Source organism: Mauremys mutica, chromosome 3, assembly GCF_020497125.1.
Source record: "Mauremys mutica isolate MM-2020 ecotype Southern chromosome 3, ASM2049712v1, whole genome shotgun sequence".
Taxonomy (NCBI): domain Eukaryota; kingdom Metazoa; phylum Chordata; order Testudines; family Geoemydidae; genus Mauremys; species Mauremys mutica.
The window spans coordinates 181515344-181539286 of record NC_059074.1 but is presented as its reverse complement, the minus strand read 5'-3'; the positions used below and the strand labels follow the sequence as shown (position 1 = coordinate 181539286).

The 23943-nt window shown below is 41.0% G+C and overlaps 1 protein-coding gene across 8 annotated transcripts in view; it reads right to left on the bottom strand.

Annotated features, from left to right (window-relative positions):
• Positions 1–23943, bottom strand: part of NRXN1 (neurexin 1) — a 1323847-nt gene that overhangs the window by 678873 nt on the left and 621031 nt on the right. For all 8 annotated transcript variants that reach the window (XM_045010133.1, XM_045010135.1, XM_045010134.1 and 5 more), the window contains 2 exons: positions 18898–19101; positions 16613–16639 (listed from right to left, as the gene is read on the bottom strand). In XM_045010133.1, the coding sequence (XP_044866068.1) occupies positions 16613–16639; positions 18898–19101 (231 nt within the window). The remainder of the gene's footprint in view (positions 1–16612; positions 16640–18897; positions 19102–23943) is intronic.

The window sequence follows — 23943 nt, the reverse complement described above, 5'->3', positions numbered from 1 at the left end:
TTTCCTTTCCAAACAGATTTTGCTATTATTGTGACATTGTTTTTAAGGTGCATATACAAAAAGCAACTGCATAAATATAAGTGATTGAATAGTACCGAATGTCACTTTATGTATATATATATGTGTGTGTGTATGTGTGTTTCATTGCCAGAGGTAAAACTGTAATCTTTACAATGCATAAAAAATAAAAGTCTTAATAAGAAGGAAACAAAATTGAGCTAAATACACCCTGCCCCCTTAATTTTTAATAACATTTTTTTGATTCCATGTCCTGTTCTTCATCTTGTATCTTGTTCCTTCAGTACTGCCTAGACCAAATACCACTGGTGGAGAAAGCATTTATCCCTCTGCACACTTATCATAGCGACTGGACCTTGGAATGCCAAGTGTTAGGAAACCTCTTTATGTGTCAAGTCAAATGTGTATTGCCTCTTTGAAGTAACTTGCCTGATGGACAGAAGACTAGAAATCAGCGGCAAGGGATAATACGTTAGCCTCTCAACATGTCAAGCAAAAAGAACTATGCTTGAATGGAAATTTTAACAACTACCTGAATATGATTTATTAAGGCAATTGTCAAGAAGAGATAATTAGGAAATAGTTATGATGTTCCGGTAATAAGTAGCTGAGCATTTAGAATTGTTATAATAGATGCTTCATGCATTTTAATAGTCACCAATGAAAAATGTACTAGATATAGAAAAGTTTTTTCAGTGTAAGAAATTGTCAGTGACACACATTGGTAAAACGGTTTTAATAGTATTAGATCTTCTGAAAGTACACTGCAAAAGAGTTGCCATCCTTATTTTCATAGTATTAATGGGAAATAATATTTTAGCATATCCAAGAGCTGAAAACTGAAGAAATGGTGATTGGCTTCATAAGAAGTAAAGCAGTGTTAGCATAACCCACCTTTTTGAGGTGGGAAAACAATCACATATATGGAACTAATACATACTTATGGAATATCTTCCACAGGTACAACACTTTTAAGGTCAAATTCTGCCATCAGTCATACTTATAGTCTGAGATTTTGAAAGCTGCCTAGTTCTATGCCTTTTGTTATACAGAAGGTCAAACCTTCTGTATAACACAGCCTTCTGGCTTTGGAATCAATAAGATTACTTTAATGAGACCCAGCCATCCAAATGCCATAGGCGACTTTGAAAAAAATCACCGACATAATATCCTATTAATTTCACTGGGGTTGCATTTATGCAAACAAGAACAGAGCCTTGCATAATTTTGACTGCTGCTTATTGAAAACTATTACCAACATCCTATATATGGGCCTGATTCTGCAAGAATTCAATACATGGCACTTTCATTATGCCAAATTCTCATGACACACTGTTGGCCACAGGAGGAAAATATTTCATTACAATGGATTTACCCCTGACTTACACCAGTGTAAGATAATTCAGACTGAGGCCCAATGAATTCAAGCAGAGTTTGCATGAAGCATCTTTATGTTTTCTTTCTTTTTTCAAGTCAGAATGAAGATTTGATATCGCAGTTAAGTTTTTCAGGCAGCTGGGTACACCAATCATACTTGTATATAAAGAATTATGGGTTTAGGGTCCTGATCCAACTCCCATGAAGTCAAATGGAGTCTTTTCTAATGTAAAAGCATGTTACTCATAAAAAAATGCAATAAATGAGAGTGAGCAAGAGGAGAAGGAAGAGTTGGCAAAATTTCTTAGTGTATGGCTACACTTGAGATTTGCAGTGCTGATGGAGGCTTTCCAGCGCTGCAATTAGTAACTGTCCACACCTGCAGGGCACATCCAGCGCTGCAACTCCCTGGCTGCAGCGCTGGCCGTACACCTGGGTCTGCTTGGGGTATAAGCATTGCAGCGCTGGTGCTGCAGCGCTGGTCGTAAAGTGTGGCCACACACCAGCGCTGTTATTGGCCTCCAGGGTATAAGGATATATCCCAGAATGCTTTTAACTAAATTACTCCCTTTGTTTTGTTATGCTGCCTCTCTTTGTTTTGTTGTGAACTCGGGGCTCCGAGAGCTGCTTATCTAAAAAACAAACACAGCTCCTGTTTGCCGTGATCAATCTGTAACTGACTGAACAATCAAATGAGATAAACCCAGTACCTTGCTGTGAATGAGGCAAGCACGGGGAAGAGTGTTTGCTTGACGAGAGAAACAGCGGGGGCGGGGCAGAGAAAGGGAGTCCGTTGGAGCAGCTGCTTATCTGGTCTGCAGGCTGTTTGCAATTAAGAGTAAGGGGTCGGGAAAATTTTCTGATTTTGCAAGGCAGGGAGCTGATACACAGTGTCGGCTTCAAAAATCCACTCTCTCTCTCTCTCTCCTCTGGTCCCTGTCACACTGCATCCCACCCCCCTCTTTTGAAAAGCACGTTGCTGCCACTTGAACGCTGGGATAGCTGCCCATAATGCATCACTCCCAACAGCGCTGCAAATGCTGCAAATGTGGCCACACTGCAGCGCTGGTAGCTGTGAGCGTGGCCACACACTAGCGCTTTCCCTACACAGCTGTACGACCAGCGCTGTAACTCCCAGCGCTGCAACTGTCAAGTCCGTAGCCATACCCTTAATGTATTTGCAGATCTCCTACAATGCTCATCAGTTGTGTTTGCCAGCTTTAACATGCAAATTCCACTAACACCATACCTCTCATTATTTTCTCCTCTCTTTTATTATATCTAAGTGGGCAGAAAGTTTACCTTTCAAAGAGCAAGTTAGCACAACATACCACAGTATTTAATTTAAAAAAATAAACATGTCAATTATAACTTATGCACAAATCTATGTTGGGACAGATGCATTACTGCAAACCTGTCATGTACTTCTTAGAACAGCAATGTATATCTGCGGTAGGATGGCTATTCTGGGGATAGGATTCAGGAAAGCATTCCTATTCGAAAAAATATTGAACATATGTTTAACTTAAAGCACATACTTAAATGCTTTTCTGAATCATGGTAAAAAAATTAGTAACTCTTTTGCCAGATTTATTTTCTTTTTTAAAAAAAGTTAAACAGTTTTTGATTTCTGTCATCCAAAAATTTTCTTGTAACTTCAGCCAATTTTGAAAAAAAAAATTGCAGTATTTAAAAAAATATATAGGTTTTTAAACACATTTGCATCAAGTATTTCCCACAAATATACTAGCAAATTAGTTTACAAAGAGCAATATAAATGGAAACAGAGAATTTAAAGCAACTATTGGAGAATTTTGCTAAAGGTGAATTCTGAAAATACATATATATATATATATAATTTGTTGCTGTTCTCTTATTTGATCTGTGTTTTTCTTAGAAACGATACCATGTGACCAATGTATCTAAAACTAAGCTCAGTTTTGAATTCCAAAAGTTCACAGTGATTTCCTTGTGAAAAAGGTACAAATCAAAAATTGTTCTTGGGAAGCATTTGTCAAAGAGTTTTGAAAAAGAAATCTGAGACTATCACAAACTGCTCATGACAATCAGCAAAATTAATGAAATAGGTGTTTTGTTATTAATTATTTGACCACTCTAATAAAAAATCAGAAATAAGTGTTGTGGTTAGTATTGTTGTGGGCTTTTTTTTTTTAAATTCATTGAAACATTGGCTTTTGACATCTCTGTTACCATCCATGTGTACAGTCCATATTTTCATAGACTCTGATGACAAGGTTTTACAATGACTCTTCACTGGCAGGGTGATGATGAGTTTATGGCTTCTTAATTTCATCTGAAGTTTTGTTTTGAATTGTAGGTGTTAAATGGCAGGGGGCAGAGGAAGGCTGGAAGATGAGGTTGATGACGTGAGGGAGGAGGAAATGTGCCACTATAATTACAGCCCACTTTATTAACCTAAAAGAGCCATAATATGGGAAGTGAAGACCACTGAACATTGCTGGTTCCCAATGGACTACATTTACAATACAGACACCTGAAATAAAAATTTAACCACTTGGCCACCTTGTAGTTGTGTGATGGATATAGATACAAAAGTACCATCCACATGGCATGTTGGAAGTACACAGTACACATCAGAATCACCATTCACACAATATTATAGACTGTTACACTATCGGAGAACTAATATCTGATCCCATAATTAAATACCATATTGGAATTCCTAGGTATAAGGGTGAGAGGTAAGACTGACTGTCCCATCTTCATGCATTTCCTGACTTTTGCATGGTTATCTACACAATTTTAACATTTCTGTAGTTTTTTATTCAATGTATTCTTCTCTGGAAAGTAATAGTATTTAATGTAGTCAATGGTTGTGATATTGATGAGAGTATTGTTGTTTAGTTCCCAAAAATTATGATAGATCAGCTTTGTAACATGAAAAAAAAAAGTGATGACCACCAAACAGTGCTGAAACCTGACTTAGTCATCTGACTTTTCAAAATGCTGACTGAGGAAGAACGAACGAACGAACAAAATGTTGGAAAAATTAAGATTCACTGTACATTAAAATCTTGCTTATCCATGTTTCCACTGATTATAAAAAAGTGTAATCTGAAAAAAAAATATACTAGTTCCTAGCTACTTTTTTTAAACTATCATATGTCTGACACTGTAAATATGGATATGAGCTATGCAAAATTTTTAATTATAGAAAATGTAAGCATGGATGTTTTCATGGAAGAGACTTACCCTTCTAGAGCAGACACAGAGTCAGCTGGTGTGTACTGCCATCAATGATCACTCCACAAACAGTGCACATTATGGATCAGATTCTGATACCTTTACTTCAGTGGGATTGCTTGTAGAGTAAGGTGTCACAACATAACTAATATGCCATAAGAATCTGGCCTCATGAAACAATGTTGCAAGGCTTCGTGGGGTTCACTAGCTGACAACAAAATATCAAAATGGGAGTCCACTAGTGCTCCTAAGTTAATGTACAGGCAGTTACTGAGGAGACAAATATTTCTGTACTAATGTTAAAAACATGCATCTGGCTAACACCTGGTGGTTTGGACACTTAATAATTGGGATGGCTACTTTCCTCTGTGTGCTTTAAAAGGTATTGAAAGAGCTATATATTTAAACCCTCACTGTTCCATGATTTATTCTCAACTTCATAACAATGAGGTTTATTGCTGTAACTCACTCTAAGTAGTGTTTTCAATAGGAATCAGTCACTGCTTGTTGCTAGTGCAGAATGCAGCATCTTGGGCTGAAAAGCCACAGGCATATTATTATTATACAATTGGTTATTCACAGAGACCTCAATTGGGATCACAACTCCATTTGGCCAGGCACTGTACAAACACACAATAAGGGACAATCCCTGCTCCAATCCAAAGTTTACAATCTAAATAGATGAAAAAAAACAGACCAAAGGTAGCAGGTAAAGGTATACAACATGTAAGCCACACTATCAGGATAACTAGAGGACTTTATGCTCATTCCAAGGTGGTAGGTGGGAAATGAAATAAAAAGTGCAGCAGACAAGGGATGAGGATGATGAAATAAGGAAGGAGGAAAAGGAGGAGAAAAGAGGTTAGGTGTCTGGCTTGGTGCACCATAGTGACTGCTGGCACTCCCGTGGGGAGCAGGAGCAGGAGTAGGCTGAGAGGGAGCAAATTGATTTCAAGAGCCTTGGACCAGTTGTGTTTAAAGCTGTAACTCGGAAGGCAACTGGCTACATGCAATTCCACTTCACTGAGTGTCATCCACATAGGTTAACTCACCTTTTAAGGTTTCCATTCTGATACTTTAGGTCAGCATCTGATCAATCTTTTCTTGCACATGTTGTATCAACCATTAATGTGAGGAACTCATCCTCAGAGGTCCCAATGGAGGAAAGAAAATAATAAGTGATTCCTTTCCAGGCTCCACCCACAAACCAAATTCTACCCATTTGAAATGCCATAATATGCCACCACTCACAGTAGATTGTGCAAATACCATCATGAGTGTTCTGCTGGGGAATACTGTATTACTTGGGTCCTGGCTCACAATTGATGGTGCTAAGACATACCCATAGTCTCTGCTGGGCTCCTCAGGCTTGGCTTCCTCTTCATGGGCTCAGAGGCCCTCTTTTCAGGCTCCTCAGGCTTGGCTCACCATCACCGAGGGTCAGATGCTCCCCTGGGCTCTGCAGGACTGGTTCTTCTTCTATAGGGCTCAGATGCTCCTCTGGGCTTCACTCTTTCTCTCTGTCTTGTTGGCTTTACAGGCCAGACCAAGTATGAGGGGTTGAAAGTGGTACTGACAGTCTCAATTGACTGTGCATATCTTCATATCATAATTGTCCCTTGCTAATAGGCTTTTGTCAGCAGCCATGGTGGATAAAAATCAATAATTTTTAAAATAAAACAAATTAAAAAATCAGATTTTTTAAAATTTAAATCATACTTTTTTAGTAAAATGCTTTTTGAGGAAAAAAACTACCTAAAAATATTTTTAATTAAGATACATTATAGCTCAAATATATCTCATCAAGGAATAGGGATTATAAATTCTAATTATATAGTATGAGACAATATATTCATGTAATATTTAAGTTTTGTAAATAAGTTCCAATATTTCATGGATTAAGGACCCAATTTTATGGGGCTCCAGGGGCTTCTGTATAGATTATTTAGGTTAATCTTTCTATCTACCCAATGGGACTCAGTGCTCAGTCTAGAAGATACCATCAGAGATGCAGTTCTCAAACTGTGGATTTCTGTTTCCAGAGATAACATGCTTGTTAACAGCAAAAATGTTTTTTAAATAAATAAATAAATAAATAATATATAGAGATGAGAAATCACAGACCCCAACTCTATTGTCCCTCTGCAAAGTTGTGTACACAGAGTCCATCCCTTACCTCTCTCTAAAAGTGCAAAGTTTCAAAAAGTTCAATGAATAGAAGATTGTTGGGGGCGAATAGGTCTGGATAAGGAGAAAAAGTCTGGAGATAAATATGAGAAGGGAGGGACAGGCAGTAGAAACAAAAGTGAAACTGTTTGAGCAGCATATTCCAGAAGTCTTGAGGTCTTTCTGAGTGCCGCCTTCATTGATTTGAGATCTACCATACCATTCTCTCACTAGAAGGGAAAACCTATAATAGCAGTAGACGATAAAAGAGACCCAATTTGGGAATAAGAACCCTTCAAGAAATATATGTTTGCTGATGATGTTTTGAAGAAAGTCACACCAGTGAAATAGTGGAAATCACTTAAATACTTGGATTCAGAGACTGTTGAAGTGATAATACCACTTTTAACAGCAGTAGCTTCTTCTGCTGGTGTAGAAAGAATATTGTCTTCCTTTGGACTAATTCATTCCAAATTATGAAATCATTTGAGACCTGGAAAAGCAGGAAAGCTTGTTTTTTCTTTTCCAGATTATGAACAAACAGGAAAATGAAGGTGAAGATGACCGGAGTGCGCAGCTCCCCTTTCCCCCCCGGAGCACTGCTTTACCGCGTTATATCCGAATTCGTGTTATATCCGGTCACGTTTTATTGGGGTAGAGGTGTATTTCATTTAACCATTTTGGTTAAAAACAACTTTAACAAAAATAAACCTGATTTTAAAAAACTTGAATGTTTAACTAATTTCAAAAATGCATATGCTTGTTTTGTTAAAATATTATATGTTCGCTGTTGAAGAAAAAAAATCCAGAATACATAACCTGTTGTTTTAGTTAAATAAAACAATGTAAATGTCTGTCTGGCGATGTTCTCTGCCTAATACAGCATGGCAAGAAAATCCTCCAAGTGTTAATGATTAACCTGTTGAACTGGAGATAGTTCACCTCCTAATGACTTCATAAATATCTGCTTCAATCATTCATTTTCTGATATAGCTGTAAAACTAACCTGAAAAGTTTTCAAAATAAATCACTTAAAATGTATAGTGTGTGCATTCTAAAAATGAAACCTACATCTATCTATGAGTTGTGAAGAATATGTATTAAGGTTATAACAACCAACAAGAATGCACTTTTACGTAGAAATCCATGATTAAATCGAGTCTTCCTGACTAGTGATTTAAATCAATTTAAATCAAATCCACCCTGTCAGCAGCAAAATAGTTAACGATGTTGACATTTATCTTTAGGCAAAATTATATTCATTTAATGTTTTTCAGGATATCTTGTGGGAAATATGGCCTAGAGACGTAGTTGTCTCTTTAAAAGAAAGATGAGCTTCTGGAGCAGAAGGTGGCTTATTTATTTATTGGTAAAGGAATGGCTTAGTGAGACCCTGAAAGCCAGCCCAGTTAGAGTCCTGCTCATCGTCCTCAGACAATTCCACAGACATCTGTAAGTTTTATTTGTTGTCAGCACCTGGGAAAGGCTGCTTCAACTATTTATGATTTTTTACAATATTTTACTGATTTTTAAAAAATATATATTTCAATGCTATTTTAATGGCATTGTATTTTGAATTCTCTCTGAAGAGCTTCAACACCTTAAATGATGGTGAGATTCCATGGGGGTGAGGCAGATTCTAAAAATAAACTGCACATTCTTCATGTAACAAAATTTCTTTATAAAAAAACCCCAAACCCAAAGGACAAGATAAAACCTGGATAATAGGGGAAAAATAACGTTTAAAACGTAAGCCTTCTTTTCCCCCTGCACATACTGACATGGAGAACTGGCTCTCCTTTTCCCTCCCTCTACTCATTACAAGCCCAATTATGACCCTTGCCGTGCACCTGCATAGGGAAATAAGGGAGTATAAAGTGACTGCTTAACTCCCTGTGCTCACTATCTGTATCCCAGGCAGTAGTAGTGGCAGCAGGTTGTAGCAGGGGAGCAGAGTTGGGAAGCTCCCTCTTCCTCTTCTTGTACAGGCGGTCAGGCCTTGGTTGTGCCTCCCCACCACAAGAATGCCAGACAGGGTTGCTGAGCTGGTGCAGCAGGGGAGGCAATCTGCATGTCATAGTACAGGCACCTCTACCACCCTTGGAGAAAGTGGGGAATTGGGGATCAGATTATGTGTTTTCATGTCTGCACCTGCATCAGTGCACTCGAAATTCAAGACTTGTGACAAAGCCCAAATTAAGCTCTATGGGTCTGGAATATCCAAGATGCTCTCTTATTTCATTTTGCTTTTGTATATCAGTTTCCTTTTTCCACCTTCCCATGATGTTCTCATTCAACTGCTGGTGGATGATGATGAAGGAGACAGCTGGGATCCAATGCCCGCTCTCTCTTCTATATAGCAGTGGATGCTGGTTTCATGAGTCTGCTTGGGTGGAGAGTGCTGTTTCATGATAATGTTTCTGCAACAGAAAAAACTCCACATATGCCATGCTGATTTTTGCTGCACTAGCTGTAATGTAATGCTCCTTTACATGCTTTTTACCACAGATCAAAAACATCTGATACAACTTGATGCTGCTGTATTGACTGTGCCAATTTACACTAGCTGAGGATCCAGCCCATTGTGTTTTATTGTTTTTCCATTGTCCAGGATGGAAAAAGAACAGATAGATTATATTCTAGTCAGTCTTGTCAGCAGATAATAAAAGGCTAGTACATGGATATTGATTAGCCATTTTCATCGTGAAAGTAGATTTTGCTACATCTACAAGAGCACAGATGGATGCCTCTTAATGCCTCAACTAAATGCATTACAACAAGCTGTAGATTTCAAATAGCTGTATGGTTTTTATTTAAATTTCCCCACTACTTGAACCCTGTAATGCAGGCTGAAAATGGATTGCATTTGAACATCATTGTTTGATCAATCACCTGTTTAAATACCCTGCTGTTTATTGATAATCTTGTATGATTCCTTGGTTTTCCCAGGATTTGCAGGATGCCTTACCAGTGAACATGCCACAAGAACAGGTGTTCATGCCGCATTTCCAGTCAATACCATGTACTACTTACACATGAGTAGTGCTATGATAAATGAAGGGGGGGGGAGGGGTTGCTCCCTTTTATGGACACCCAGCCAGTCAGCTATACAATCCCTCTTAGTAGCTATTCTCTAATTGTTCTACCTGTAAAGGGTTAAAAAGTCTCACTGCTATGCATAGGTAAAAGGAAGTGAGTGGGCACTTGGCCAAAAGAGCCAATGGGAAGGCTAGAACTTTTTAAAATTGAAACAAAGACTCCACTCTTGTCTGTCTGTGTTTGTTCTTCCAGGGAGAGGTGGACAGGGCAGCAACTATGCTATAAGAAGCTTGAGGCCAGGCATGAAAAATCCTTGCTATCATACCTAGAAACTACTCATTTGAAACCCCAGATATGTAAGTAGATCAGGAAATGTCTAGGAAGATGCAATTCATTTTATCTCATTTTATTTCTTTATGGCTTGTGGACTCCTCTGTCCTAACCTCAGGTGCTTTTCTTTTCCTTGTAATCTTTAAACGGGGTCTCAAGAAAGCTATTCTCGGTGCTTAATCCTTGTAGTTGTTCCTTTAAAATCTAGCAATAGCCTGAATTCCCATATGTATTCTTTCTTTCTTTCTTTCTTTCTTTTATTAATAAAATATACCTTTTTTAGAACAGAATTGGATTATTGTGTTTTAAGAGGTTTGTGCACATGTTGTTTAATTAGCTGGTGGCAAAAGCTGATTTCCTTTTTTTTTCTCTTTCTCAGCTCTTGCCCGGAGGGATGTGTGAAAGGGCTTGAGGGTACCCCACAAGCAGGAATTCCCAAGTGTGCTTTTCTGGGTTCTGCACTTGGGTGGTGGCAGCATCTACCAATCCAAGGTCAGAGAGAAGCTGTAACCTTGGGAGTTTAATACAAGCCTGAAGTGGCCAGTATTAATTTTTAGAGTCCTTGCAGGCCCCCACCTTCTGCACTCAAAGTGCCAGATTGGGGAATTAGCCTTGACATGGTGGCACAGTGTGGGATCATTTTGAACCAGAAGCACAGACCACAGGATTTTAAAAGGACACAATTTTCCTTTCAGCAGCCTGCAAAGCCAGGGAGGTTTTTTTCTTTTCTTTTCTTTTCTGCCTGCAAAGCCAGGGAGTCCAACAAGGAGTTTATTTTTTTTCTAGCTTCATGGCAATGAAATAGCTAGGCTAGAGTAGGTCAGCTCTGTGCATGAGGTTGCAGTTGGGCACCGAAACCCTAGAGCAACCAGTCTTCCCAAAGCAGCATGCCATGGAGAAGACAGATCCAGATCAAGCCCAGACATCCAGCTCCATGACAGAAATGCAGTGAGGGGATGGAGGACTGGAGATTTTCCCAGAGGGAAAGGTCAGCCCTCCCCAACCCGAGATCGAGGTGCCAAGATGGTGGAGGTTCCCTTAACCCAGACTGAGTGCTAACTGTGGAAGATAGGAATTTCTTCCTACAGATGAAGTGCTTGGAAGTGGAGAAGAAGCTCTTGGAGGCAGAAATGAAGGAGAAGCCCTTGAAGGCAGAGGAGAGGAGAGAGGCAAAGTGTTTAGAAGCGGAAAAAGAACTGAAGCGCTTAGAGCTGGAAATGGCTAAGCATTTTCCCGACACACCTACCACATTGTAAAAAATGGGATGCCTGGATATCAGGAGGAAATGTTAAGTCTCTGGAAGATCTGTCTCTCCTAATACAAATGGAGCAGTTTTTAGAGGATGATCCTGAGCAAATAGAAAGGTACATCCTAGATGGGAAGCCCAAAACTGTAATCAAAGTGGGGAAGATTGGAGCCAAATGGGTGGCGGTGGTAGAGAAGGAGAAAGCCAGTAGCAGTTGATGGGGATACCAGAAGGGGCAACCCGATACAACACCCCACCATTGGAGTCAGTCCAAGGGCCCACCTCAAAAGGAGGAGCCCTCCACACAGCCAGGGAGACCCTAGAGGCCCTCTCATCTCACCACCCTACTCTCCAACCACCCACCTCGCCCCAGCCCACAGTCAGCTGGGCGATGCTTTAAATGTAATGAGCTGGGGCATGTGAAGGCCAACTGCACCAAGAGCACCAGCTGACTGCAATTCATCACCCCGGGATCCCACCGAGAGCCTTCAGGCCTAGATGCCTCACAAATACCCCCAGAGTGAAGGGAAACTGTGAGTGTGGGCGGGAGGAAGATTACTGCGTGGACAGACACTGGAGCACAGGTGTCAGCTATCCACCAATCCCTGGTGGACCCCAAATTCATCGACCCAGAGGCCCAAGTGACAGTGCAACTCTTTAAGGCCAACTCTTTTAACTTGCCTACAGCCAACTTGCCTGTCCAGTACAAGGGCTGGTCAGGAATATGGACTTTTGCAGTCTATGACGATTATCTCTTTCCCATGCTGCTGGGAGAAGACTTAGCCAACCATGTGAGGCTAACAAAATGGGTGGGGATGGTCACCCGCAGCCAGGCTACACAGGCCTCCACACCTAACTCCATTCCTGAGTCTCCTACAAGGACCCAGTCTGTGTCCTGGAGCAGTCAGCACCAGAGCCCATGCTTGCAACCCCACCAGAGTCAGGGGTGCCAGCACCACAGGGCACCACAGAGTCTGCACGTGCAGCAACAGCTAAACCAGTGCAAGAAGCTCAACTGGAAACTGAAATACAATATAGTGCACCAGCGGAGATTGGTTCACTGTCAACGGAGACACCCCCATCACCTGCATCGCTTCCAGTGGGACCAAGCCCCAGTCCACAATCCAGCAAGGAACTAATGTCTCCAGCATCAGAGCAGTTCCAGGCAGAGCAAGAAGCAGATGAAAGCCTCAAGGGAGCTTGGACAGCAGCACAGAATGACCCACCACCTCTCAGCTCTTCTAATAGGTCCAGGTTTGTTATAGAAAGAGGACTCTTATACAAGGAAATCATTTCTGGTGGGCACAAGGAGGACTGGCATCCTCAGAGACAGTTGGTAATTCCAACTAAGTACAGGGAAAAGCTCTTGAACTTAGCCTGCGATCACCCTAGTGGCCATGCTGGGGTGAATAGGACCAAAGAATACCCTGCTGTTTATTGATAATCTTGTATGATTCCTTGGTTTTCCCAGGATTTGCAGGATGCCTTACCAGTGAACATGCCACAAGAACAGGTGTTCATGCAGCATTTCCAGGGTTAAAAACTCTCACTGCTATGTATAGATAAAAGGAAGTGAGTGGGCACCTGGCCCAAAGAGCCAATGGGAAGGCTAGAACTTTTTAAAATTGAAACAAAGATTCCCCTTTTCTCTGACTGTGTTTGTTCTCTTGGGGAGAGGCGGACAGGGCCGCAACTATGCTGTAAAAACCATCATGCAGATCATTAATGAAGATGTTGAACAAGACCCACCACAGGACCAACCCCTGGGGCATTCTTCTTGATACCGGCTGCTAGCTAGACATCGGGTTGTTGATCACTACGCATTAAGCCCAACGATCTACCCAATTTTCTATCCACCTTATAGTCCATTCATCCAACCCAGACTTCTTTAACTTGCTGTGCAGAATACTGTGGGGACACTGTATCAAAAGGTTTGCTAAAGTCTAGATATATCATGACCACCGGTTTCCCTATATTCATAGAACCAGTTATCTCATCATAGAAGGCAATTGGGTTGGTCAGGCATGACTTGCCTTTGGTGAATCCATATTGACTGTTCCTCATCACCTTCCTCTCCTTCAAGTGCTTCAAAATGTACCTTCAGTGCCTGCTGCATGATTTTTCTGGGGACTGAGGTGAGTGCTGACTGGTCTGTAGTTCCCCGGGTTCTCCTACTTCCCTTTTTAAAAGATGGGCACTATATTTGCCTTTTTCCAGTCATCCAGGATTTCCCCCGATCGCCACAGGTTTTCAAAGATAATGGCCAATCGCTCTGCAATCACATCAGCCAACTCCCTCAGCACCCTCAGATGCATTGCATCCAGCCCCAGGGACTTGTGCATGTCCAGCTTTTCTAAATAGTCCTTAAGCTGTTCTTTCACCTCTGAGGGCTGCTCACCTCCTCCCCATACTGTGTTGCCCAGTGCAGCAGTCTGGGAGCTGACCTCGTCTGTGAAGACCAAGGCAAAAAAAAATTGAGTACTTCAGCTTTTCCCAAATCATCTCTCACTAGGTTGCCTCCCCCATTCAGTAAGGGACCCACACTTTCCCTGATCTTCTTGTTGCTAACATACCTGAAGAAACCCTTCTTGTTACCCTTCAGATCCCTTGCTAATTGCAACTCCAATTGTGCTTTGGCCTTCCTAATTACATCCTTGCATGCTTGAGCAATATTTTTATACTCCTCCCTAGTAATCTGTCCAAGTTTCCACTTCTTGTAAACTTCCTTTTTTGTGTTTAAGCTCACTGAAGATTTTACTGTTAAGCCAAGCGGGTTGCCTGACATATTGGCTATTCTTTCTGCACATCGGGATGGTTTATTCCTGCACCCTCAATAAGCCTTCTTTAAAATACAGCCAGCTCTTCTGGACTCCTTTCTACCTTATATTAGCCTCCCAGGGGATCCTGCTCATCAGTTCCCTGAAGGAGTTAAAGTCTGCTTTTCTGAAGTTCAGGGTCTGTATTCTGCTGCTCTCCTTTCTTTATTTTGTCAGGATCTTGAACTCGACCATCTCATGGTCACTGCTGTCTAGGTTGCCACCCACTCCTACTTCCCCTACCAATTCTTCCTTGTTTGTGAGCAGCAGGCCAAGAGGCGCATGGCTCGTAGTTGGTTCCCCCAGCACTTGCACAAGAAAGTTGTCCCCAACGCTCTCCAAAAACTTCCTGGATTGTCTGTGCACTGTTATATTGCTCTTCCAGCAGATGTCAAGGTGATTGAAGTCTCCCGTGAGAACCAGGGCCTGTGATCTGGAAACTTGTGTTAGTTGTTCGAAGAAAACCTCGTCTACCTCATCCTCTTGGTCTGGTGGTTTTACAGCAGACGTCCAGCAAAACACCATCCTTGTTGCTCTCACCTCTGAACTTAACCCAAAGACTCTCTACAGGCTTTTCTCCAGTCTGAGGACAAGAAGGATTAATAATGGCATAATAATCACTGTATTGGGATCCTTGCCATTGACCACATCACTGCTCATTTCAAGCCCACAGGCACTCTAATTAGATTACCTGCTCTACTTTAGTAGCTTCTTTCTTGATCCAACACTGAGATGGCATTTATGTGCACCACTCATTTTACTTAATTTTTATGACACCTGATCTTGTCCAAAGTTGACACAAAGTGAAACAAATTATATATTATGGATTAATAATTCCAGATTTCTTCAAAGTTATTAAATCGCTTTTGGGAGGGATTTTGTGAAATTCTATAGGAAATCAAGGAAATCTGCATTACCATTCAGAGAAAAAATGCATTTGCCAACAGCAAATAAGGTCATTGCATTTGTGCCAAATAGCTACTTGATTTAGATCTAAAGACCTGTATTCAAGAAAAAGACATACCCAGCCTTTGACCACATTTGGAACAGACAAATGGACATACTTTCTCCTTGAACTGGAACCTTAGGAAACACTATTCTTATGAAGAAGCCACTTTGTCCTACAAGCAGACACATTTGTTTTACATTAATTTAAAATACAGTTTTAAAATGTGTTAAGATTTTAAGTCTGAATACATTTTAGAATGTAATACTTACCTAAAGAACATACTGGTTTATAATATGATTTCTGTTTAACTTCTTTACAAATGAAGCATTACTTCTGTTCTCATGCTGCTTGTTTAGTGCAGGATCTATCTGCATTGCATATTATTGCATATTATATAGAAGGAAATGTACCTTCCTATTTTTCTTCATGGACTAGAAAAATATTATGGGTAATTAATCTAATGAATTATGGAGAGTTTAGTACTATTGGTGGCTATGTTTAAATAGTTTTTATTTGGCTTTTAATATTTGTGTAGGACCAATTCTGGACACCAAAACCTGGGAGAAAAAAATAAAGCAACTAAAATCTACGATACTTACTATAGATAATTGTGTTGACACCATTCAGGAGCTCCTCTGACTCAAAATAAAATCACAGTCCTTTATCCCCTTTCGGAATATATCCTCTTAATCCAAATAATATCAGAAAGGATAAAATTTAGTCCATTCATCTGGCAAATATTTCCCTCTGTTTCATTAACATGCATAGCACAGATTAAAATTGTTCAATGTAAGGGTTCTTACATGATTAGAGTGTAAAAAATCATCATACAAATGTAGTTTTTGTCAGACACATTAATGTCCTTAACTTAATACTACCCATATATTACATATCCATAAAACAAGTGTTTAGCAAAACTAATTGTGCAGGAAGCAACAAGTAAATATGGTTAATTGCTTGGGAGGATTATGGAATATGAATTGTTGTAGTAAGGACAATTATGTTCAGAGAGTCTCACCATAGATTAGAGGTGAAAGGCCAAGGAACAATGGGAAAAAGACTGTAGAACAGGTTGTGGAAAATAATGAATTCTTGTTCAATACCCCTTGGCTATTGTCAATAAAAGAATCCAGCTTGATTAATTCAGTAGGATAGTTATGTACTATATAGCTAAGGCTATAACAAACCTTGCACTATTTCCCCCTCTATTTAAAACCTTTAGTGTCCTTAATTTTTTACTTATTTTTGAGGTTTAAGTGCATGTGCAAGAGAAAATATTCAATTTACAGTAGAGAAAATATGATGACTTTGTACACCCGTGTAATAAATATAGCATTTCAGTACTGAGTTATCAAATGCTTGTAAACTGTACACAATCTTTTCATCTAGTTTGCATAATTTTATAATGGAGGAATAACATTTTAAAAATTTTGAATAGGCACTTACTGGAATTACAGTTAATCCTGATACAGTCTAGATGGGGAAGAATAGATGAAAAATGAAAATTTATCCTTCAAGGTAATAGCTGCAGACATCCAATAAAATCACAGTCCACCCTTCCGGGGACAGACACATGCAAATATGGCCACTCCAAATAATTAGTCTTTACATATTGCTGTAACCCAGATATAATGCAATAAAACTTTATACGTAGAAACGGCAGTATAGAGTCAAAAATGGCCAATTTCAAACAAAGCTACATGGTGACAAATCTAAGTGAAAACTCATGTTTAACTGTCAAAAATGCTTGATTGAGACAGGCCACAACTTTCTCCCCATCTGTGAAAGAACAGATAATTTTTCTCAGTGTGATTAAAAAGTGCTCCGTCACAATGGGGCATAGAGCAGGCCAAGCCACCATCATTCATTTTGGACCACAGTTATATATTACACCTCAAAGGTGGACTTTTTTCTTACTATTAAACTATATAGTAAAATATAAAGCACTTCCTATGTTTGTAAATAGTCTTTCACACTGTAGTATATATTTTACTCTATATAAATGTATACAATCAATTCACAGCAGAACAATGACTGTATTTAAAGTCTCATATTAATATTTAAGAACATTGTATTTGGAAAATCCAGGTGTTCAGGAATATCATCTCTTTTTAGCTTAGTTCTCCCCTAAGAATTCGCAATTGTTATTTGTGTGGAATAAATATTATAGCTAACACAGGTATTGTTTTTTTGTTTACTTTCCTTTTATACCTATATAGATATCTACCGTATATGAAAACAGACTGGATTGCTCTGGAGAATCATTTTGTTGGATTATGACCCCAGATTTTAAAAATATGCAACACTGTTTTGTACGTACAATAATTTAACTTCAGCACCTTTGAGGAGCATAAATAATATAAAACCTAGATTTTGTTTCCATATAGCTGAGTTTGTCATGTGTCGTCAACCGCATCAGAAAAGTGGTTGCAAACAGCCAGGGACCAGCACCTACACACCTCTTACTACAGAAAGCTTTCCTGAAGGAGGCCCCACAATGCCATTTTGTGATTCAAAACATTTTATCAGCTTGCAGTAACCCTAGGCTGTCACAAGAGGGAACTATAAGAGAACAGTCAAAGATGACCACTTGGTGTCTTAACTTTTAATTCCCTTCTCTCTCTTTCAACCTCTCCCCTCCTCTCACCCCTACCTCCCGTAAATATCAGAATAGTAATTCAGTGACTTACTTTTCTACATAATGGGTGTCAGCTCATCATCAGGTTATCTATACACTTTAATATTATATCTATGAAATCACCATATAAACAGCTAATTTAGATAGTTATTCATCAGTCTTGAAAGCAACAATGTAAAATAAATCACTTTACAGAACCTATATGAGTTTTTATTTACTGTGTTTATTCTCTTTCATACTCTCTTCTCTCTCTCTCAAAAACAACAACAACAAAAAACATAAGGCAAAATGAAAAAGGCATGTGGAGTTTGACACTTATTACAGAAAATAGGAACTTAAAATGTTGTCATTTATATGCCAAACCAGGATAGCATTTTATTAATTTGTTTTCTGTAGAAGGGCTTGTGTTTTTTGTGTTCACATGGCTGTTTGCTGAGGGCCGCAGACTTCGGGCATTGAAGGGTTGTGTTATCTTTTGACACAAAAATACCACTACAGAATTGTTCATAAAAGAAAAGATGGATTTCACTACATATGTGACTGCTAAAAAGAAGAAACCAATAATGCCCATCAGTTGACATAATGTACAATATTTCATGTGTAAAAATTAGACTTTTTTGATTATGCATATATATGTTATGTTAATTGGTGGAGCTAAAATTACACTGACCTACATATAATAGCTGGAACAGTTTCTCTCTGTACACTCAACTTCTGTAGCTGCTAATTATGAAAAATCTGTGGGTAGAGACCAATTCTCAGAAATCAAGCAGGTTAAAATTATTTCACCTAGAAATGTCACTGATGAACTGGCCTTCTCTTTTTAGAACACACAATAGTACAAAATATATTATGATGGATTATGTTAGACTGTGTAAAGAATAAAAAATGCAAAACCAAAAGAATAAAAATCAGTAACTTTAAAAAATGGACGTGTGTGTGTGTGTGTGTGTGTATATATATGCATGATATATATACATAATCTAACTTTAATGTCAAACAGGCTGTTCAATAAATGCTTGCAAGCAAAATAATAAGAATAAGAATGCTGAAGACGTTAATTTCTGGAGGAGGGGGGGGAAGGGTTTGTTACCTAGGTTGACCGTTAGTTTAACTCGTCCTGCATCCAGCTCTAAACGAAGTGTATCTGCAGATTCCCTAGAAGTAGTTGCCATTAAAATGCCATAAGCTCGCTGAGACCTGAACCGTAAGGACACATCTTCTGCCTCTGTATGCATCACAACAGGGAGCTGTATCTTCATAAACATACTTCCATCATAGCTTAAAACTGTTGCCTCTGGAAATGGACAAAAAAACTGCTAATTACAAAATAAATAGTTATACTGTATTTATTGAAACTGTTAATAGAAAAGCCAACACATGTATATAGCCAAAAGATCCAACACCATCATGTTGAAAAATGGTATAACAATCATTGTTGGCATACATAAGCAAAGTTGATTTGAAATCGCAAATCTCAGGGTTTGGGGACAAGCAATGCAACTTTGAGACTTATTTTAATTAACTCAATTGCTATACAATACTTTTTAAGGCCCAATGCGATAAATCCTTATACATGTGCAGGACTTTATGCACATGTGCATAAAATCACATATGCAAGAGCTTGCAAGATTGAGGCCTAATTGTGTAAACTTAGGTCAAAGCTATCCAGGTAACTAGTACACTCCCATCTTGAAAACTCACCTCCGAGTCATCTACTTTGATCATTCCCTGAGGGCTTTTTCTGTTTAAACCAGTAAGGTTCTTATTACCACGAATATGGTTATTACCAAGTTATCAAAAAGAACCCTTAAGGCAGTGGTTTTCAAACTTTTTTTTTCTGGCGACCCAGTTGAAGAAAATTGTTGATGCAGATGCTGGAGAAGAGGGGTTTGGGATGTGGGAGGGGCTCAGGGCTGGGGCAGAGGGTTGGGGTGCAGAAAGGGGTCAGGGCTCTGGGCTGGGGGTGCAGACTTTGGGATGGGGCCGGGGATAAGGGGTTTGGGGTGCAGGAGGGGGCTCGGTTTGGCGGGGACCCAGGCCTGGGGCAAGGGGTTGGGGTGCGGGAGGAGGTCAGGGCTCTGGGCTGGGGGTGCAAGATCTGGGGTGGGGCCAGGGATGAGGGGTTTGGGCTGGAAGGGGCTCTGGGTTTGGGGGGGGGTAAGGGCTGGGGCAGGGGATTGGGGCACATGGTTGGGGGTGCAGGCTTACCTCAGGAAGCTCCCAGTCAGCGGCACAGTGGAGGTGCTAAGGCAGGCTTCCTGTCTGTCCTGGCACCGCAGACTATGCTGCGCCTGGAAGCGGCCGGCAGCAGATCCGGCTCCTAGGCAGAGGCACACAAGTGGCTCCACATGGCTCTCGCCCACAGGCACCGTCCCCCCCAGCTCCCAGGCAATGAGAGTGCTGAGTTAGTGCTCGGGGCGGGGGCAGCACGTGGAACCCCTTGGCCCCCCCGCCTAGGAACTAGACCTGCTGCTGGCCACTTCTGGGGTTCAGCACGATGTCAGAACAGGTAGGGACTAGCCTGCCTTAGCCGGGCACCACTGCCAACAGGACTTTTAATGGCCCGGTCAGCAATGCTGACCAGAGCCACCGCAATCCAGTGCCTGATATTCCATGACCCAGTACTGGGTCACGACCCGCAGTTTGAAAACCACGGCCTTAAGTTATTAAAGTGAAATGTGTCATGATTCCTCTTGTGGTCTGCATGAGGAGAAAATCATCTCACATCCATGATGACTGTAGAATGATGGAATCACAATGATATTTATGAACACTGAGACAGCCTCAAAAAAAGGATTAAAATTGGATCTGACATTTTGGGAGTAAGAAAAAAATGGAGGTAAGCCTATCACAGTTGAACACTACAAATAACTGTCAGTTTCAAATACCACAGAGAATTCCCTTCTTGGGAGGATTTGTGGTATGGCACAATGGCTGTAAGACCAATGAACAATTGGTCAGTTTTAGTTTTCCAGCGTGTGGGAAACATACCAAGAAGTGTGTCATATATATAAGGGATTTTCATCATGTTTTTTGTGTGTGTGTTTTTGTGGTGAGGCACAATAATTTACAGCAGTGGTGAGCACCCTGCGGCCTGTCAGGGTAATCTGCTGATGGGCAGCCAGACAGTTTGTTTACATTTGCGCAGCCACTCGCAGCTCCCAGTGGCCGCAGTTCTCCAGGCCGCCACTTCCTGAAGTTCCCATTGGCTGGGAATGGCAAACTGCGACCACAGGGAGCTGCGAGCGGCCGTGCAAATGTAAACAAACTGTATGGCAACCCGCCAGCTGATTACCCTGATGGGCTGCAGGCTGCAGGCTGCCCACCACTGGTTTACAGGAAGTGATTACTGATTATGTTTCTGAGACTCTTTATGATGTGCATGTGGAGGATGAATGGTCTGTGGAAATGGTCCATAAACTTAGCCAAATTATCTGATGCTGGAACCAAATACTCCCCCAATCCGAATGGGCCAGTAGGACCATGGACAATGAAGTGTCACAGCAAAAGAAATGGTGGGACACACCAAGGGCCTGATCCTCATTGATTATCCTCATTCCACCAAGTTTCTGTGATGCCTATTATAACAATATTCTCATTTAATATGAGGCACTCTAGTTCACCCATCTTATTATTTAGACTTCTTGCATTCATATATAAGCACTTAAAAATTGTCACTTTTTAGCTATCTGCCATTATGTAATGTAATTGAATGGGACTCTTTTTCATTTGACTGTGTCTCATCAGATCTTAGCCACATTTTATCATCTTCCATCCTCTCTGCCTTACTAGGACATAGAGAATCTCCATTAATAGATTTTATCCTAAGGGATGTCTCTGTCCGAACCACATGCTCTTCCGCACCTGTTGGCTTTCCCCCAAACCTTAGTTTAAAAATTGCTCTACAACTTTTTAAATTTTAAATGCCAGCAATCTGGTTTCATTCTGGTTTAGATGGAGCCCATCCTTCCTGTATAGGCTTCCCCTTTCCCAAAAGGTTCCCCAGGTCCTAAATCCCTCCTCCCTACATTGGCTTCGGTGGAACCTGGAATCATAGGTCAGGAGATGACTAAACGAAGGAAATTATTACCCAGCCTATTGCATGTGCTGAAGTATTTTACAAGGAAATATGGAAAACTACTGTGGATTGTTTAAATGCCCCTAGTTTAGAAGAGGTCTTTAACATTTTTCCATTTTACGAGATACTGTATATACTCGATCATAAGCTGGTTCGTTTATAAGCCAACCCCCTCAAGATGGATAAGTAAAAATGGAAAATTTTTATGACTCATTCATAAGCCAACCCTATAATTCAGGGGTCAGCAAACTTTGGCTCTCAGGCCATGAGGATAAGCCACTGGTGGGCCGAGATAGTTTGTTTACCTTGAGCGTCCGCAGGCACGGAGGTAAACCTAAGTAAACAAAGTGTCCCGGCGTGCCAGCTGCTTACCCTGATGGGCCGGGACAGCAACTGGTGGGGAAATTTGGCGGGGGAGGAGAAGCTGGGGTTCAAGGGGGTAACCCCTGTGACCACCCCCAATATGACCCCATCCCCTAGCCTGGGACCCCCCACACTCTCCCCATCCCACCTCTTCCCATCTTAGCTGGGGAGGGCCAGTGGAGGATGTCTGTGGCCTGGCTGGAGCTGCTCCAGCAGGCTGGGCAGCGCGGACGCAGCCTGCTCTGGTGGGCCAGACTGGGCGGCACGGCCACAGCATGTTCCAGCGGGCTGGGCCAGGCGGCGCGGCTGCAGCGTGCTCTGGCGCCCGGGCGGCATGGCCACAGCCTACTCTAGGGGGCAGAGTCGAGTGGCAAGGCTGCAGCCTGCCAGCTCCAAAGCTGCAGCTGCTTCGGAGGCTAGGGGGAGAGCAGCGTGGCCAGAAGCGGAGAGACTCTGGCCCTGCCTCTTCCCTTCTGGCTCTGCTGCCTCTTCTTGCTCCCTCTGTTGGGGGGAGGGGTTGTGTCCCACCTCTCCCTCTCTATACCTGTTCATAAGTTGACCCCCCTTCTCTGGTGCTTCACTTTTTTACTAAAGAAATTCGGCTTATGAATGAGTATATATGATAATTTCAAGCAGAAGAGACTGACTAGAAAGTGCTGGATGTTGAGGACTGCGTGGAAAGTGGCTGATGGCATTGGTCCTCTGGTAACTTCTTTAGCAGTAGAAAGCAGTAAGTGAGAGAACCTCACACTGTCACAAAGATGTCAGCTCTTTGCCAGATGGCAATTAAAATGGATTTCTGGCTTAGAGTGGTAAGAGCAGACTGCACTGTATAGATTGTGGAAGCAGCCAGAAGTGTCAAGCAAAGTTTGCTCTTCTTTGCCACATCGATTAATTTAAAGGAAGGAGACAATCTAAATCCACGGGCAAGATGACCATGAAAGGACTTCTCACATGCAAGTTCCAGTTTGGGATTCAAAATGTGCACCTTTTTTCTGCCAGCAGACTTTTCCAGTCTATTTCAATGGTCAGAATGTCCTGTTACCAGTGGATTTCATTATCCAGCTGGCGAGGATAGATGGTTCTGTGGCTAAGGCCCTAGACTGTGAATCAGGAGAACTTTGTTCTATTGCTGGCTCTACCACAGGCTTTATTGAGCAAATAAAGCTACTTATTCTTTCTATGTTTTAGTTTCTTCATCTGCAAAATGGAGATAATTATTCCTTATATCACCAGTGTTATGAACCTAAATGGATTAGTATTTGCCAGGAACTTGGATGCTACAGTGAGTACCATAGAAAATACCATAAGAAAAACCAAATGGTGGTAAGGTTGTTGGTTTACTTAACATAAATTTTAAAACTTTTCAAGGGCCCCCCTTTGCAATCACTAGAGAAAGAAACTGTCTCTACATTTTCCAGGCATTATCCAATGTAAAGGCAGGTCACTACAACAAAGTTTGAAGGCATATAAACCCTCCAAAGTCAGACTGGAGTTGTGTGGCAGGTGGGTTACATTATTTTAAATTCGTTTCCAACCACTAAACCCTCACCAGTAAAATTATTTGTGGAAATCACCCAGACACTGGAAGAACAGAGTGCTAATATTATCATTAAGTCTGGGGGATTTTATCAGTTCTATATTTGCAGGAAAAAACAGCCTTGGGAAGGAGGAGAAGGGGATTTCTGCCCTTCT